Source organism: Chanodichthys erythropterus, chromosome 2 (assembly GCF_024489055.1).
Source record: "Chanodichthys erythropterus isolate Z2021 chromosome 2, ASM2448905v1, whole genome shotgun sequence".
NCBI classification, from domain to species: Eukaryota; Metazoa; Chordata; class Actinopteri; order Cypriniformes; family Xenocyprididae; genus Chanodichthys; species Chanodichthys erythropterus.
Window position 1 is genome coordinate 35,965,392 of NC_090222.1, and position 15,990 is coordinate 35,981,381.

Here is a 15,990-nt window from a genome sequence, read left to right on the forward strand (position 1 = left end):
CGATTGTCACGTGCATTTCGTCAGTAAAGCCGGTTCCCTGATTACCGCTAAATCGCCATCACCTGCTTTCAAATGGAGTGGCATTTAATAGGCAGAGCCGTAGATCACTTACAAACCACGCAATATCGCGTTCATTATCGAAGGCGATTCATCTGCGATATGAACGCGATATTGCGTGGCTTGTCAGTGAACTACGGCTCTGTCTATTAAATGCTCCATGTGAAAGCAGGTGATGGCGATTTAGCGGTTATCAGGGAACCGGCTTTAATGACACAATGCGCGTGACAATCACATGTGATATATCGCCCAGCCCTAGCAAGGATGCATTAAATTGATCAAAAGCGAGAGTAAAGACATTTACATTATTACAAAAATTCTATTTCAAATAAATGCTGTTCTTTTGATTCTTAAAAGAATCCTAAAAAAAAATGTGTCATGATTTTTACAAAAACATGAAGCAACACAACTGTTTTCAACATTGATAATAATAAGAAATGTTTCTTGAGAATCAAATCAGCATATTAGAATGATTTCTGAAGTATCATGTGACTCTAAAGACTGGAGTAATGATGCTGAAAATCCAGCATTGAATCACAGGAATAAATTACATTTTAAATTATATTCAAATAAAAACAGTTCTTTTTTTTTTATTTAATTTTTTTTATTAATATTTCACATTATTACCATTTTTACTGTATTTTTGATCAAATAAATGCCTTAGTGAGCAGAAGAGACTTCTGTCAAAAATAACAACAACAAAAATCTTACCAATTGCAGACTTATGATATATAGACACTGGGCCTCATTTACAAAGTGTATGTATGCACAGATTTGATCTTCGAGTGTGTGTATACTTAAATCCACGGCAATGCTCATATTTGTAAAAAATGGTCTTTGACGTGCAAAAGCCACGCTTAGAGCCACGTCAGGGTCTGAGCAGACGTACGCACTTTTCCTGGTCAGATTAATGCAGGTTTTTGGAAATCTAAGCTATTCTTGCATCTCACCAAGGATTTGGACGATGACTGGTGATCTTTTATATGTAAATGACATTAATTAGGTGTTGTTTACAATGCGTAGAACTAAAACCATTCAGCTGAGTGCAAGTTCAAGATCGTTTGAGATTTACAGATTTCACATCTGAAAGAGTCGTAATCTCGTTTTCTGTGGGTACGTTCATTCTATGAATCACACATACACACATCTGAGAAATGATTGTAAGATCAAACTTAGGATGTTTTCTGTACAATATTTTATAAATGAGGCCCACTGTGTTTTCTTTTTGTTTGCTCTCAGGGAGAACAGGGTCTCCCTGGAGATCCTGGAGCCACTGGAGAAAGAGGAATTGGAGAACCAGGATCCAAAGTAGGTTGTTGTTTCAATTAAACTTTTATGACGTGACCTGAAAGAACAGAATAAAGTATCAAGTAATTAAATTACAGTTGTGTTTATGGGTTGATGCCATAGGGTGAACCTGGATTCCAAGGATTACCAGGTGAACAAGGTGAACCAGGAGAAGATGGAGCCATGGGACCAAAGGTGCTCTTAATAGCATGTTAGTGATGTATAACTTTGCATCCAAAACATTCATTTGACATGTCTTATAATATTACACTGCATGATATCTTGTTTATTTCAGGGTGATAAAGGCCTACCAGGGCCCAAAGGACAAGATGGACCTCCTGGAAGAGGCCTACCTGGAGACAAGGTGTCATGCCTACTGAAATTATTATATTAAAAATATATAGAACACTATGTAATAACCCTGCAGTGTGTAATAACATCAATGGCTGCTGCCATTGATCTGGACGAGCTCACAGAGACTGTTATATCATATATCAGTTTCTGTGAGGATTTGTGCATTCCTGCCAGGACTCATCTAGCTTCTAATAACGACAAACCCTGGTTCACTGCAAAACTCAGCCAGCTCCGTCAGGCCAAAGAAGATGGTCGCAGAAATGGGGACAGAGTCTTGTACAAACAGGCGAAATACACACTGGAAAAAGGAGATTAGAGTGGCAAAGAGGAATTATTCCGATAAACTTCGGAATCAGTTCTCTTCTAATGACACAGCTTCAATGTGGAAAGGTCTGAAAGTCATCACCAACTACAAAACACCATCCCCCAGCTCTGTGGAGAATCAACAACTGGCAAATGATCTGAATGAGTTTTATTGCAGGTTTGAAAAAACACCATTCACACCTCCTGTAACCCCCGTCTCCACCACACCTGCAATTCAGTTCAGTGAAGATGACGTGCGCCAGGTCTTCAGAAAGAACAAAAGAAGAAAGGCACTAGGCCCAGACAGCGTTTCACCCGCCTGTTTGAAAACCTGCGCTGACCAGCTGGCCCCGATCTTCACACAGATCTTCAACAGATCACTGGAGCTGTGCGAAGTCCCCTCCTGCTTCAAACGCTCCACCATCATCCCCGTTCCAAAGAAACACAAAATTACTGGACTAAATGACTACAGACCTGTGGCTCTAACGTCTGTGGCCATAAAATCATTTGAAAGACAGAATTTTTCAGAATTTCAGTTTTCGTTTTCGTTCCTTGAACCAGTTCAGAGCCCTGATTTCAGGTGTTTGGTCACTTTTGACCATGAACAACACAAGTGTGACTCCCAAATGAACAGTACCAGAGGGTTAAATGGGTTGTATCTTCAATAATCTTCAATCTTCAATAGGGGGATATGGGGGAGAGGGGCTCCAGAGGCCGACTAGGACCAATGGGACCAGTTGGGCCAATAGGGGCAAAGGTGAAAACAACTCATTCATTCACATTAACAAACAAACAAAAATCTATGTCAAGAAAAGCCCTATGTCTCTGTCACTGCTGCTAACACAGTGTCTTTTATTTAAAATAGGGAAAACCAGGGAACGATGGACTACCAGGTCTTCCTGGGCCTCCAGGAAGAGGTATACCAGGAGCTAAAGTACGTTAAAGAAATGTTCCTGGTTCAACACAAGCTTTATCAGTAAAATTAAATAAAAAGTAAAAATCATGGTCACAGTAAAACACTTCCAATGGATGGTGAATGTGATTTCACCAAGTAGAACATGGACCAACATCTTTGATAGGTTTACAGTTTGTCAAGTTTAGACTTACAGCAGGGTTAGAGGCTTCTATATCATTCTTATTCACCTATCATTTCCCTCTGATTTTAGGAATAAGTTATGGGTAAGGTAAGGTTTAGGGGTAGGGAATGGGTTAGTACTGTTTTTGGACAGGAATGTTGTTCTAGGATCAACAAGAGGTTGATTCAGGAACATGCCTTATTTGGCAAAAATCACGGTGACCTAGAATAGACGTACACATGGTCAACATTAAAACACCTAGACAATTGTTCAACCCCAGAAAGACTGACTTAATAATAAACAATTGTAATCACTGAATAATTCATGAAAATAAAAAGTTTCTTTTCACAGTTCTTGCTTAAAAAAGGGAATAAAGATTAAGTGATACATTTTTTTTTCGATCAAAGTTTTTTTTTATTATTGTTTTCAAATTATACAGAGAGAACAAAGATATAGAAAACTACCCATCCCCCAAACACCAGGCATAAACATAAGGATACTATACATGATCGTACATCCATAAAGAAATAATAATTATAAATAAACAGCATGAAGTAAGTATGAATAATATTCCCCTCCCTCTTTCTTTTACAATATCATATTGTCTGCTTTCATTCCCTCAACAACATTTAAAAAAGGTTGCCAGATATTATAAAATGCCCCAGTAGATCCTCTGACTATACCTAATTTTCTCCAGCTTAAGATGGTACATGACTTCCCTTATCCAGTGACTAAATATAGGTGGAAAAGGGTCTTTCCATTTAATCAGTATCAGTCTTCTAGCCAAAAGAGAACAGAAGGCCAATATTTTAATTTTACTTTTAAAAACATATGCAGTAGTGTTAAAGGAGCCTGCCTGCATCTATCACATGTGGAATCTATGTTAGATTTAAATTAATCTTAGAAAGTCTGACTTTAGACCAATGCATATGGTGTACAATTTTAACAAATTTTATTACATCATGTCTAAGACAAATCAATGATGAAAAAATTCCCTGTATTAATTTGTGCCAGGCTTACTCTGAGATTATTTTGTCCAAATCTGCCTCCTATTTATTTTTGAGTGAATTTAAAGGTGTTGAATCATACATGCTGAGTAATTCATAGATCCTGCTTATAGCCTGATATTTTGCCAAATTCTGTAAGTAGAGTCACCAATTTAGGAAGACTTGACAGGGATTGTGACGGGTATAATAACATGTCATCCGCATAAAGCGAAACCTTATGTTCCAATCCTGCCCGCTGAATACCCTTGATATCAGCTCTTTGTCTCAAAGCTAAAGCAAGTGGTTCCATTGCGACTGCAAATAGAAGTGGGGACAAAGGGCATCCCTGTCTCGTGCCACGTTGAAGCTCAAAATAACCAGATATTCTATTATTAGTGCACATGGCAGCCAACGGAGACGTATACAAAAGTTTGATCCATGATATAAGCTAACGACTAAATCCAAACCTCTCCAGTGTGTTGAAAAGATAACCCCACTCCAACCGGTCAAATGCTTTTTCCACATCCAGAGAAAGCACTAACTCTGGTGTGCCGGTGGAGAGGAGCTATAAAGAATATTCAAAAGTCATCTAATGTTAAAGACCAAATAACGATTCTTAATAAAAACCTGTTTGGTCAGATGATATGATGGAGGGAAGCGCTTCCTCTAAACCTTGTGTGAGGAAATTGATACATTTTAAATGTAGCTTAAGGTTTTTTTTGGAGCCACTGTATGTGTACCAACATCAGGAGATCTCATACCATGTTCAACTTGCTGTAGGGAGATCCAGGGCTAGTTGGTCCACCAGGACCAGCTGGAGAACCAGGGATAGGAATCGCAGGGCCGAAGGTAAGAGTGACTTCCCAGCAGAAACCTACAACTGTGCTTTTGTAATTGGGATAATCCATTTTGTCTGTCTTTAGGGTGAAATGGGGTTACAAGGACCCATTGGACCACCAGGGCTGAAGGGAGAAGGCTATCCCGGCCTACCTGTAAATATTAACATTACAAAGAAAATTATTCATGCTAATCATAGTTATATTTGTATAGTCTGTATTTAATCTAATAATCCAAATGGAATTATAACAGACTGCATATGTGTTGCTCATGTGATCTATAGGGGCTACCAGGTCTTCCAGGTCTTACAGGAGAGACTGGGCCAGAGGGTGTTGGTTTACCTGGACCAAAGGTAATTTGACTGCATCCCTCCCATTTTCTTCAAAAAATATAAAAATTTTAATCATTAAAAAAATATTATTCTATTAGAGTGTTTGTTTGATTAATTGATATTTTCTGTCACAGGGGGATCGAGGCCATCCAGGTCCCCTAGGGCCTGCTGGACCACCAGGTCTTGGACAGGTGGGCCCAAAGGTGGGAAATATATTTCAAACTACATATATTGCATGTAGAATACATATTAGTCTCACATAGCCAGACCTTCAGACTGACGGTAGAAGATCTAGATTCCATAGCAGTCCCAAGAGGACAACTGACTGACCGACATGCAAAGCAACCAATCACACTTTGCTTTGTTCAGCATAATGTTTAGGTGCATGAAAATGTAAATTCATATAGACCAGCATCCATTTAATTCAAGAATATCACGTTTACTGCAACAATGGCACAACAATGGTGCTGTGAACTTAAATCTAAAGTTTAGCTGATCCCGATAAGTGCTCATTGTCATAGTTGTAAACATGATGGCATTCTTCTTCCATGAGGGGGTTTGGCATCAAGACAGGTTTGTTTCCTGGTGGATGTTATAAAATGTGACACACACTTCCCAGAAATACTGAAGAATTCAACCAATCAGATGATGACTTTGAAACTCCCAAATTGTTTCCCATTGTATGTGCCATATGCATCAGATGTTCAGCCAATGATCTGTGGGTGTAATGTCTGAGGTTGACACTATATACATATACACATATCATAATCAACACAGAGTCACAGTACACTGTTAGATGAGTCATTAGGGGTCAAGCACCAAAGGGGAATATGAATGTACACTGCTCGAAAAAAATTAAAGAAACACTTTTTAATCAGAAAATAGCATCAAGTCAGTTAAACTCCTTGGATATTAATCTGGTCAGTTAAGTAGCAGAGGGGCTTGTTAATCAGTTTAAGCCACTTTGGTGTTAATGAAATTAACAAGTTCACTAGATGGGCAACAATGAGACAACCCCCAAAACAAGAATGGTGTATAGATATTATATATACAGTGCTCAGTTTAAATGAGTACACCCCCTTTGAAAAGTAACATTTTGAACAATATCTCAATGAACACAAAAACAATTTCCAAAATGTTGACATGACTAAGTTTAATATATCAGTTTTACTCAAATTAGGTTGATGCAAAAACGAGTAAACCCCACTAAAAGTCTCTGGAGCAAAGCTAAATTTTAGACTACAAATGTCTAATTTAACAAGAATTCAACCACAGGTGAGTCTAACTATTCATTACACAGGTGTCCAGCAGGTGTTAAGGGTGTTAAAACTCTTTCCCATTTCATGCTGTCAGCAATGGCACCACATGGAAGAGAAATGTCTCAAGACAAGAAGCTCAGCAAAGCTTTACTGTTCAGGTTTGCTCAGAAGTGTTTTGTGGTCTGCAGGGCTCCACTGGTCAGACTGGTCCAGCTGGTCCTCCAGGATTACCAGGAGAGGGCATACAAGGACCAAAGGTAACAGGAATCAGAGGCATATCAACAGGATACAGTATGAAATGTTTAAATCACATGCACTTTACTCTGTTTGTACAGGGTGATTCTGGATATCGGGGTATACAGGGGCCAAGAGGGTTCCCTGGAGAGGGTCTGCCGGGACAGAAGGTGAGGAGACTCTTATAGCCACTGTCATGCATTCATATTTTGTACAGCTAGCATTAAAGGAATCCTTCACCCAAAAATAAGTCACCCTCATGCTGTTCCAAACTAAAACTAAAAAAAGATGGTGATTTAACTCCAAAAATGACAATTACCTGCAAAAAAAAGGCACATCAAGTCATGTTTGAAAAAAACATGACCACAAATGTGATGTAATTGCCCTGTTTGTAGGGGGATCGTGGGATACCAGGAGCACAAGGACGCAAAGGGGACAGAGGAAGCCCGGGAGAACCAGGATTTACAGGACCCCCGGTGAGAAGAACTGAGAAGGAAATTTAGATTAGTTGAAAAACTTCTCATCTTAGGCTCTTTAATCACTGAGTATTATGATCACTGACAACACTATAATCAACACCTCTATTTAACTACATGTAACACAACATTATGCCTTCTTTGAATCGCAGGGTAATCCAGGAACAAAAGGAGAACCTGGTCTCACGGTATGTGCACAGATGAAATAATTAATTTTCTACTTTGTCAATAAAGGTCCAATTTATTCCAATGTAAAAATGACAGTTTTAAACTGCAATATGTTATGCTGTTGTTGCATGACCTCACCACCATCATGTAACTGTTGGAAAATAAAAAAACAAGTTTGAATTTGTAGACCAATTTTTGGTAAAAAATGACTTGATACAGTGATTCCACAAATGATACAGTATTCCAAGTGTATACTGCTCATTTTGGTAATCCAATTACAACTAAATTTCACAAATAATTACAAAGAAATGACAAGTGATGAAATGTGAAATTAAGTAGAAAGACACACACATTATTATTTAAAGATAAAATGAGATTTTAAAAAACTAAATATAACAAATGACAAGCAATTAACAAAATGACAATCTTAAATTGAAATTAAAGTAAAAACTGTACATATATAAAAGCTAATTTAAAACATTAATATCATCATAGTATATAAATGATATTCAAATAATGCTGAGTAATTGTTACGGTTTGGTGCTGTAGAGAAAAGGCATTCATGGACTTCCACAATCAAGGGGTATTTATTAACACGAAAGAGAAACACTACATCCAAAACACATATGCAAACATAAGAACAGACAAGGAGTGAAGGGAGTGAGTCCATTATAAAGGGAGTGCAGATGATCAGGAACAGGTGCAGGTAATCCATGATTATGAGGAGATGACGAGGAAGTGAGTGCAGGTGTGGAAACAGGAGGATCATGGGAAATGGAGTACGGGAACAGAGGGAACTGTGACAGTAATAACCCTAAAATGGAGATTTATGTATTTTGCAGAAAGAGGAAATAATCACTCTAATCAGATCTATTTGTGGTAAGTAATCAAATTGCAGATCTATTTCTAAATTTGAGTGCTTTGTGATGAATTACACCAAAATTTATTCTGGATTCTCAGGTTGTGGCCGGAGATGCAGAGTAAAACCTCTTGAGCTGGTGTTTGTGATTGACAGCTCTGAGAGCGTCGGCCCGGAAAACTTTGAAGTCATTAAAGACTTTGTGAATACCTTGATCGACCGCGTGTCAGTCAGTCCAGAGGTGACGCGTGTAGGGGTCGTTCTCTACAGCAACAATGACCGGTTGGTCACAAGCATTAATGAGAGTTTAACTCAGGAACAAGTGAAAGAAGCTGTGCGCAGGATGCCCTATATTGGAGAGGGCACTTACACAGGAAGTGGCATCAGAAAGGCCAATGAGATCTTCCGCTTTGCTCGCCCTGGTGTGGAGAAAGTGGCGGTGGTTATTACGGATGGCCAGACAGATCCTAATGACACGGTGAAGCTGGCAGATGCGGTCAAAGAGGCTCATTCAGCCAATATCACCATGTTCGCTATAGGGGTGGTGAATCAAAGTGAGAAAGAATATGATCGTTTCATGAAGGAGCTGAAGTCAATAGCATCCCTGCCCACTGAGGAGCATGTGTTTCCCATAGAAGACTTCAGAACGCTTCTTGGTATGTCACAATGCATTCATTTCACACAATTTAATGGAATGGAGTGTCTGTTTACACTAAGGCCCTGTTTCCACCTGGTATTAAGATGTGTTTTGGTCAATCGGATCACAAGTGGATGACCTTAAATACAAGTGTAAATGGGGTGTAAAACATTTTGAGCTTCTCCACTTTCAACCACTTCCAGAGGTAGTCAAAAACGCATTCCACCGGATTGGTTTCGCAGTGTAAACGCTCAAGTGGTCGAATGTGATCGAACAGCCACTAAAGGAGCCTACTCTCCACCTATTGATCTAATGCATATACATTATGGAAAGTGCACTAGCCAGACAGGATTTAAACTGTCGGTTAAACACCCAAGTTTGGTTTGAAGATGAAATGCGTACCAAGCACAATGTTCTGTCCCCATTCCTGATTTCTAACACACACACAAAGCGTTCAACATTATTTTGTCCATTCAATCGAAAGATCTGAAAAAACCCATACATTTACCCACCAATGGGTATGTGTCTCCCTCGTCCACTTGTGATCCGACTGACCAAAACACATCTTAATATCTGGTGGAAACAGGGTTGTTGGCAAAGACTATTTACACTAACTCCGCCCACCAATGTCTGGTTGGGCCAGACAAAATTACAAAATACTTCTAACTTCTTACAAAAGAAAGGCGGTAACTTTTGACATGATTGACCCGAGTTGAAATCCGCCTTTTTCCAAACTCATTCTTTTCCCTTTTCCCATCACATCAGTTCAGAGTAGCCTTTATTTTAAATAAAAATGAAGAAAATATTAGATAAGTGGAAAAGTGGCTAAAGGGTATTTACTAGGAATAAAATGTTTATCGGGTAGGATTTGGGGTAGGTGTATATGTGGTGAATGTGATTTAACCAAGTACAACATGTTCCTTGATCAATGTTTTCCAACAACAATATTCCAATCAACCAATCAGAAGTTTACAGTTTATGTCAAGTTTAGGCTTACGGCCAGGGTTAAGTGCTTCTACATCAGTGTTATTCGCCTATATTTTTTTTTCCCTCTGATAAATGCTGGCAGAATGTTTATTTTGAACAATCCCATTAAAGGGCTTTATATTTGGACATTGAACTGGGACAGAAGAAAGTATTTTAGCATCAACAAAAATAATACACTTCACCTTTAAAAACCACCAAACGTTCTATACAAATATAAAAAGAATGCCTTAAAATACACATTTAGCTGATGTGTTTATCCAAAGCAACTTTGAGTTCCCTGGTAATCAAACCCTAGACTTTGACTCATCAGAGCTACAGGATCATCTACATTAATTAAATTCATGTTTTCTGTCTCTGTGGTCTAGAATTGGAAAGTAAATTGCTCCAAAAGGTCTGTGAGAACTTTGATGGCACTACCTCCAGTTCCAAGGTAGAGTGACACACACTTCAGTCAACAAGACCATTAGTTAAAAAGTCATATTTGATTTAAGAGCTGCTGTTTGAGGCCTTTTCATTGCTGAACTGCAGTGCAGAATTTCTAAATTAAACTAGAAATGTATTTTTAAAACTGACATAAAATTCCAGCATTTATCATTTTTTTATTATTATTTTTAAAAAATGCAGTTATGACTTCATATTAATTGAGAAACTGACACTTTAATTAATTAAAAAATAAAATGCAACTAAATGGGGCATATTTGGTCTGAAATATACACCATGTTAGCAAAAATGTCACCCTGCAGGATATTTATTATGTTATTTCAACTGCTCTGCTCTTGAAATTACATAATAAATATCCTGCAGTGTGACTTCATTATAATAAATGCATTTATTATGTATTATTATTTTAATTTTATATTATTTAATTTTAAATAGCAGAATTTTTAAATGAAACAGTAAATGAATTGCATAATGCTATTAGTGTGACATCTATATATTATAAATGTATTTATTTATTTATTATATTTTTCTAATTATTATTATGCATGCAATTTTTATGACTTCATATTAAAGCTGCAGTCCGCAACTTTTTTTGGTTAAAAATGATCCAAAATCAACTTTTGAACAAGTACATAACCAGCCAGTGTTCAAAACTATCTAATTATCTTGTCTCGATTCACAACAGTAAGCTTGTAATAATTTTTTTATAATAAAAGCGACATGGCGGATTTCCGCGGGAAATTCAAGCATGCAGCAGTTCCTCTGTGCGTCATTACGTCACGTCCGTAAACAAAGAAAGGAGTCCTGTCGAGAGGCTAGCCAGTTATATCATGTGAGGAAGCTGCCGGTAGCGGCACATTTATAGCCTTTTCTCACAGCAGCTGAAATAATTAAACTTATCATTTTGATGGCGGATTGTAATCCAGAAAGATCCAAATAACAATCAACAATGACAACTGGAGATTCAGCCGTAGCCAAAAAGCAAAAGACATGGACTGTGGAGTGGATACAGAAATTGAAATCTACAGGTAACCCTAATACACACTAAATACACAGTCACGCAGTGCTGATGTTGTTAACAATAACAATTTGAGAACAATATAACAGTAATAATAAATTGCACGGTTTGGCATGATCCGAGCTAAACGATCGTCAGTTAATCTTCATTGGCAGCGTGATTTATTGTAGGCCTAATGCTTTTTTCCTCAGTTGGTCAGAACAAAAGTGGCAGACATGTTACTTGTTCAGATGATATTTTCCAGTGAAAATTCTTATATTGGTCATACTTTCAAGACGTAGAATCTGTAATTCTGAAGTTCAGTATCCACACCGGTTTGGTGACTGACAGCAAGCATTAGATTCATCCGCGTTGACGAGCTGTGCTGAGGCACAACGCACGTACAGATAACTGTTCCGCATATGACTGCAATCGCAGGTTTCAAACAGAGATGGCGACAAAGAGGAAAAACTGCGGACTGCAGCTTTAAGAGCTTACAATATTTGGAATATTTTTATTTTAAAAAATAATTTGTTAAACTGCAGGACTGTTCTAGTAGACAAAAAAAAAAAAAAAAATCTTGAGGCTAAAATCAAAACGACTCAATCTTACTTAGTCAATCTTAGTTACTGTTATTATCCAAGTACTAGTTATGAAGAAATATTTATATTACACTAAATCAATCAGTCAGATGACCCTGGACCCGTCAGTATGTCCCACTACTACAATCCTTAATCAGACGACACGGACATTATCAGCACTCAGGGACGTGCACAGGAATTTTGAGGGGCAGTTGCTCTGACCTAAAAAAAAGGCCACTCCCCTACTTTCGGACGGGTGCCCGAATATGGAAGTGAATGAGGCTTTGCGTTTTTGTTTTTGTTTGTTTGTTTGTTTTAAATCTAGGCCTACGTGAAATTCTGCATTTATTGTACAATTTTTTTACATTTATTTTTTTCCACCTCGGAAGGGCAACGTGAGTCAAGAAGGGCATATGGGCAACCTGAACAACCCCCCTGTGCACGTCCCTGTCAGCACTATTACACCATATTTGGATAGAGATGAACTGAACCTCCTCCCAGATTTCCCTTTCATGCCTTTGGACCGGCGGTATCAGGGCACATACAGGACTGCTCCGACACGCAGACCAACTGACCCGTCGCTACTCAAACAGAATGATTTTACCGCAGGTAAACGCTCATACAGCTGTTCAAAAGTGATACAATATAAATAATAGCAATTCTGTAAACAAAAGAACTACCTTAATCTTTCTATTTTCTCTCTCTCTCAGAGGAGGGGTGCCTAGAGCCTCTGGATCCCGGTCCATGTCAAGAGTATGTTGTTAAATGGTATTTTGATCGTAAGGCCAATTTATGTGCTCGGTTCTGGTTTGGAGGTTGCAATGGCAACAAAAATCGATTTGATAGTGAAAAGACCTGCAGAAAATCCTGTGTGAAAATGTCTTATCATTAAAGCACTGAAACTATAAATGCATGTATATTTGCATATATAATGGCCACAAAAAGTATTTGGCACACCTAAATTGAATTGAGACTGCATTATATAGCAAAATATCAAACAGTGTCTTTAATTTTAAAGAAATATAGAAGACATGGCTCAGAAAAATTAAAAGTAGTTTGATATATGTTGTCATCTAATGCAGTGACATTCAGACATTATTTTGAGCAAACCAACAAAAAACTCTTTCTTCATGGGCAATGAACAAATATTCATACAGAAAAACAATCAGTAATCAGTCTTCTTCCATCAAATGTTCTCATGAATACTGGTTTTTGGTCACATTAAACATCTTTGTGTTTTTTATTTTCATCTATTGTATTTGAAATGTGGTTTAAGTTCACTGGTGCTGTTTTGTTGAATAGTGTTGAATCTGTACTTGTATCCAAATGGTCGCAGGTGATGTGCAAAATACTCCAACATGTACATGTCTGCAGGTTTCACATAATGAAACGATATCGCAAAATCCGCACAGCAGTCCGGGCCCTGGAAGAAGAGGAAAAATCATTCATTTTTGACTAATCTGGGACAATGCAAAAGTGTCATTATGCAGAAGTTAAACTTCAATATACACAAGTCCTATAGAAATCCATATTTGTTTTAAAACATTTTCGTGGGAATCTTATTCATATTTAGTTACTTTTTTAACATTTTATTTTACATTTTACAGTTAACATTTTTTGAGCATGAAAATACTGCTCTATTATTATGATGCTGAGTCAAGAGACATTTTTACAGTTTAAAAATAGTAAAAAACACTAACTAGTGACAAACTGAAATTTATTTTCTGCAGTCTGATGTGTATCTGAGTGAAACAGTGTATTCAACAAGACAAAAAATGGTGGATAAAGCATGTTTTCTATTGCAAGTCTGGCTGTGTTTGTGTAGGTTTAAACTGAATTTAACAATAAATATTCAAAAATATGTTAAAACCTATTTGCCTCGATTCTGATTCACAGTATCTGCAGTTTTTAATCACATTCCGTTGTAACAAATTCTTAATAAATGGCTAAAATGACTTAAAATGTATGAATGTGACTGTACATTATCAGCAAATATCAGAGTCTGCATTCTGGCGTAGAACCCGGAAGTGCTGCACTGTGTTTACAATGTAAACAGTGTAAGAGAATGACAGGGAAGAGAAGAAATTGTTGAATAAAGTAGAGCTTAGGTTTAAATGTAGAATGACACTTTTCAATGAAAAACTGCCAGCTGCACTCACCTGTCTGGTTTTGAAGTAACTCAGGTCTGTTTTCCATTCTTTGGGGGAATGAGGTGGTTTTCCGGTCTTCTAATTTATGTGCAACCAGCATTAGAAGTACAACATTTCAATTAGAGAACACATAAGAAGTGTAGAAGCTAGTTGAGCAAGGACGACCTCTCTGACAGATACTGTGTCAATGGGTCAGTCCTCAGAATCAGGCACTTAAAAGCTTCTTGAAAGTAAATAGCAATTTTCTCAAGAATGATGATCAAGATTTACTGGTCGTCCTTCCACTTTAGGTTTAAGAAGCTACTAGAGACTTATCTAATTGCACATAATTGTCAGACTTCAGAAGAAACCCTTTCATGAAGAATCTCTTTATGCTTTCTACAGACTGTGCGATCATTTCAAATCACACTGTGCGATACAGATCTAATAAACTTGTGTACGACATGTATGTAGACTGTACAATGATGACATTTACTGAATTGTTAGTTAGTACAACATGAATTCCAGAAATGTTGGGTTGGGTTTTTAAATTTGAATAATATGAAAACTAAAAGACTTTCAAATCAGGAGCCAATATTTTATTCACAGTAGAACATAGATAACATAAATTGAGAAATTTTACAATTTTATGCACAAAATGAGCTCATTTCAGATTTGATGCCTGCTACAGGTCTCTTCTACAACGAAGACATGCTGTTGTAATAGCTGCAGTATGTGGTTTTACATGGTCCTGCTGAAACATCATCTGGAGGCGAGCATATGAAGAGTTTAGTTCCAAAACACAATAACTCCATTTTGATTAATTTGAGTAAAAAGGTGTTTTCTTTACCAAGAAAGTGGCAAGATGAAAACCACTATTTTCTGTTTCAAACTTTCACATAGCATCTTTTGGTTATAAAAACATTAACAATTTAAATCTACATTTTGATTTTAAAAAGTTTATTATAAAAACATTATTTTTTACCCAAAATGCAATTAATACATCAATATAAAAGTTATTTTTCAAAATGAAAATACACAACAAAGTAACAATACTGATTTTGGCAGAAACTCAATTGTTTCGAAAATGGCATTTATACCGTTTTGGAACCAACCTCTGAATATGTTGCTCTAAAACCTTTATATTCCTTTCAACCTTCATAGTGCCTTCCAAAACATGCCCATACCGTATGCACTTATGCACCCCCATACCATCAGAGATGCTGGCTTTTGAACTGAACGTTGATAACACGCTGGACGGTCTCCCTCCTCTTTAGCCCGGAGGACACGGCGTCTGTAATTTCCAACAAGAATGTCAAATTTGGACTCGTCTGACCATCGAACACTTTTCCACTTTGAAACAGTCCATTTTAAATGAGCCTTTGCCCACAGGACACGACAGCGCTTCTGGACCATGTTCACATATAGCTTCCTTTTTGCATGATAGAGCTTTAGTTGGCATCTGCAGATGGCACGGCGGATTGTGTTTACCGACAGTGGTTTCTGGAAGTATCCCTGGGCCCATTTAGTAATGTCTTTGACACAATAATGCCAATGAGTGATGCAGTGTCATCTGAGGGCCGAAGAACACAGGCATCCAATAAAGGTCTTTGGCCTTGTCCCTTACGCACAGAGATTTCTCCAGTTTCTCTGAATCTCTTGATCTCTGCCTCTCTAAGAGATCCCTTTTATAGCTAATCATGTTACAAACCAGATATCAGTTAACTTAATTTGTTGCTAGATGTTCTCCCAGCTGAATCTTTTCAAAATTTCTTGCTTTTTCAGCCATTTGTTGCCCCTGTGCCAACTTTTTTGAGACCTGTAGCAGGCATCAAATTTGAAATGAGCTCATTTAGTGGATAAAAGTGTAAAATTTCTGTTTAAACATTTATGTTATCTGTGTTCTATTGTGAATAAAATATTGGCTCATGTGATTTGAAAGTCTTTTAGTTTTCATTTTATTTAAATAAAAAAAAAAAAAAACGTCCCAA

At 37.4% G+C, this 15,990-nt stretch overlaps 1 protein-coding gene across 1 annotated transcript in view; it reads left to right on the forward strand.

The window, feature by feature from the left end:
• Positions 1–12,762, forward strand: part of LOC137029633 (collagen alpha-1(XXVIII) chain-like) — a 39,004-nt gene extending 26,242 nt beyond the window's left edge. Inside the window, exons 17-34 of the mRNA XM_067399270.1 lie at positions 1,297–1,365; positions 1,468–1,539; positions 1,640–1,708; positions 2,687–2,758; positions 2,867–2,935; positions 4,844–4,912; positions 4,987–5,055; positions 5,184–5,252; positions 5,366–5,434; positions 6,679–6,747; positions 6,826–6,894; positions 7,120–7,200; positions 7,353–7,388; positions 8,211–8,247; positions 8,329–8,883; positions 10,217–10,281; positions 12,260–12,479; positions 12,581–12,762. Of these exons, the coding sequence (XP_067255371.1) occupies positions 1,297–1,365; positions 1,468–1,539; positions 1,640–1,708; positions 2,687–2,758; positions 2,867–2,935; positions 4,844–4,912; positions 4,987–5,055; positions 5,184–5,252; positions 5,366–5,434; positions 6,679–6,747; positions 6,826–6,894; positions 7,120–7,200; positions 7,353–7,388; positions 8,211–8,247; positions 8,329–8,883; positions 10,217–10,281; positions 12,260–12,479; positions 12,581–12,762 (1,941 nt within the window). The remainder of the gene's footprint in view (positions 1–1,296; positions 1,366–1,467; positions 1,540–1,639; positions 1,709–2,686; positions 2,759–2,866; positions 2,936–4,843; positions 4,913–4,986; positions 5,056–5,183; positions 5,253–5,365; positions 5,435–6,678; positions 6,748–6,825; positions 6,895–7,119; positions 7,201–7,352; positions 7,389–8,210; positions 8,248–8,328; positions 8,884–10,216; positions 10,282–12,259; positions 12,480–12,580) is intronic.
• The last annotated feature ends 3,228 nt before the right edge of the window (positions 12,763–15,990 follow it).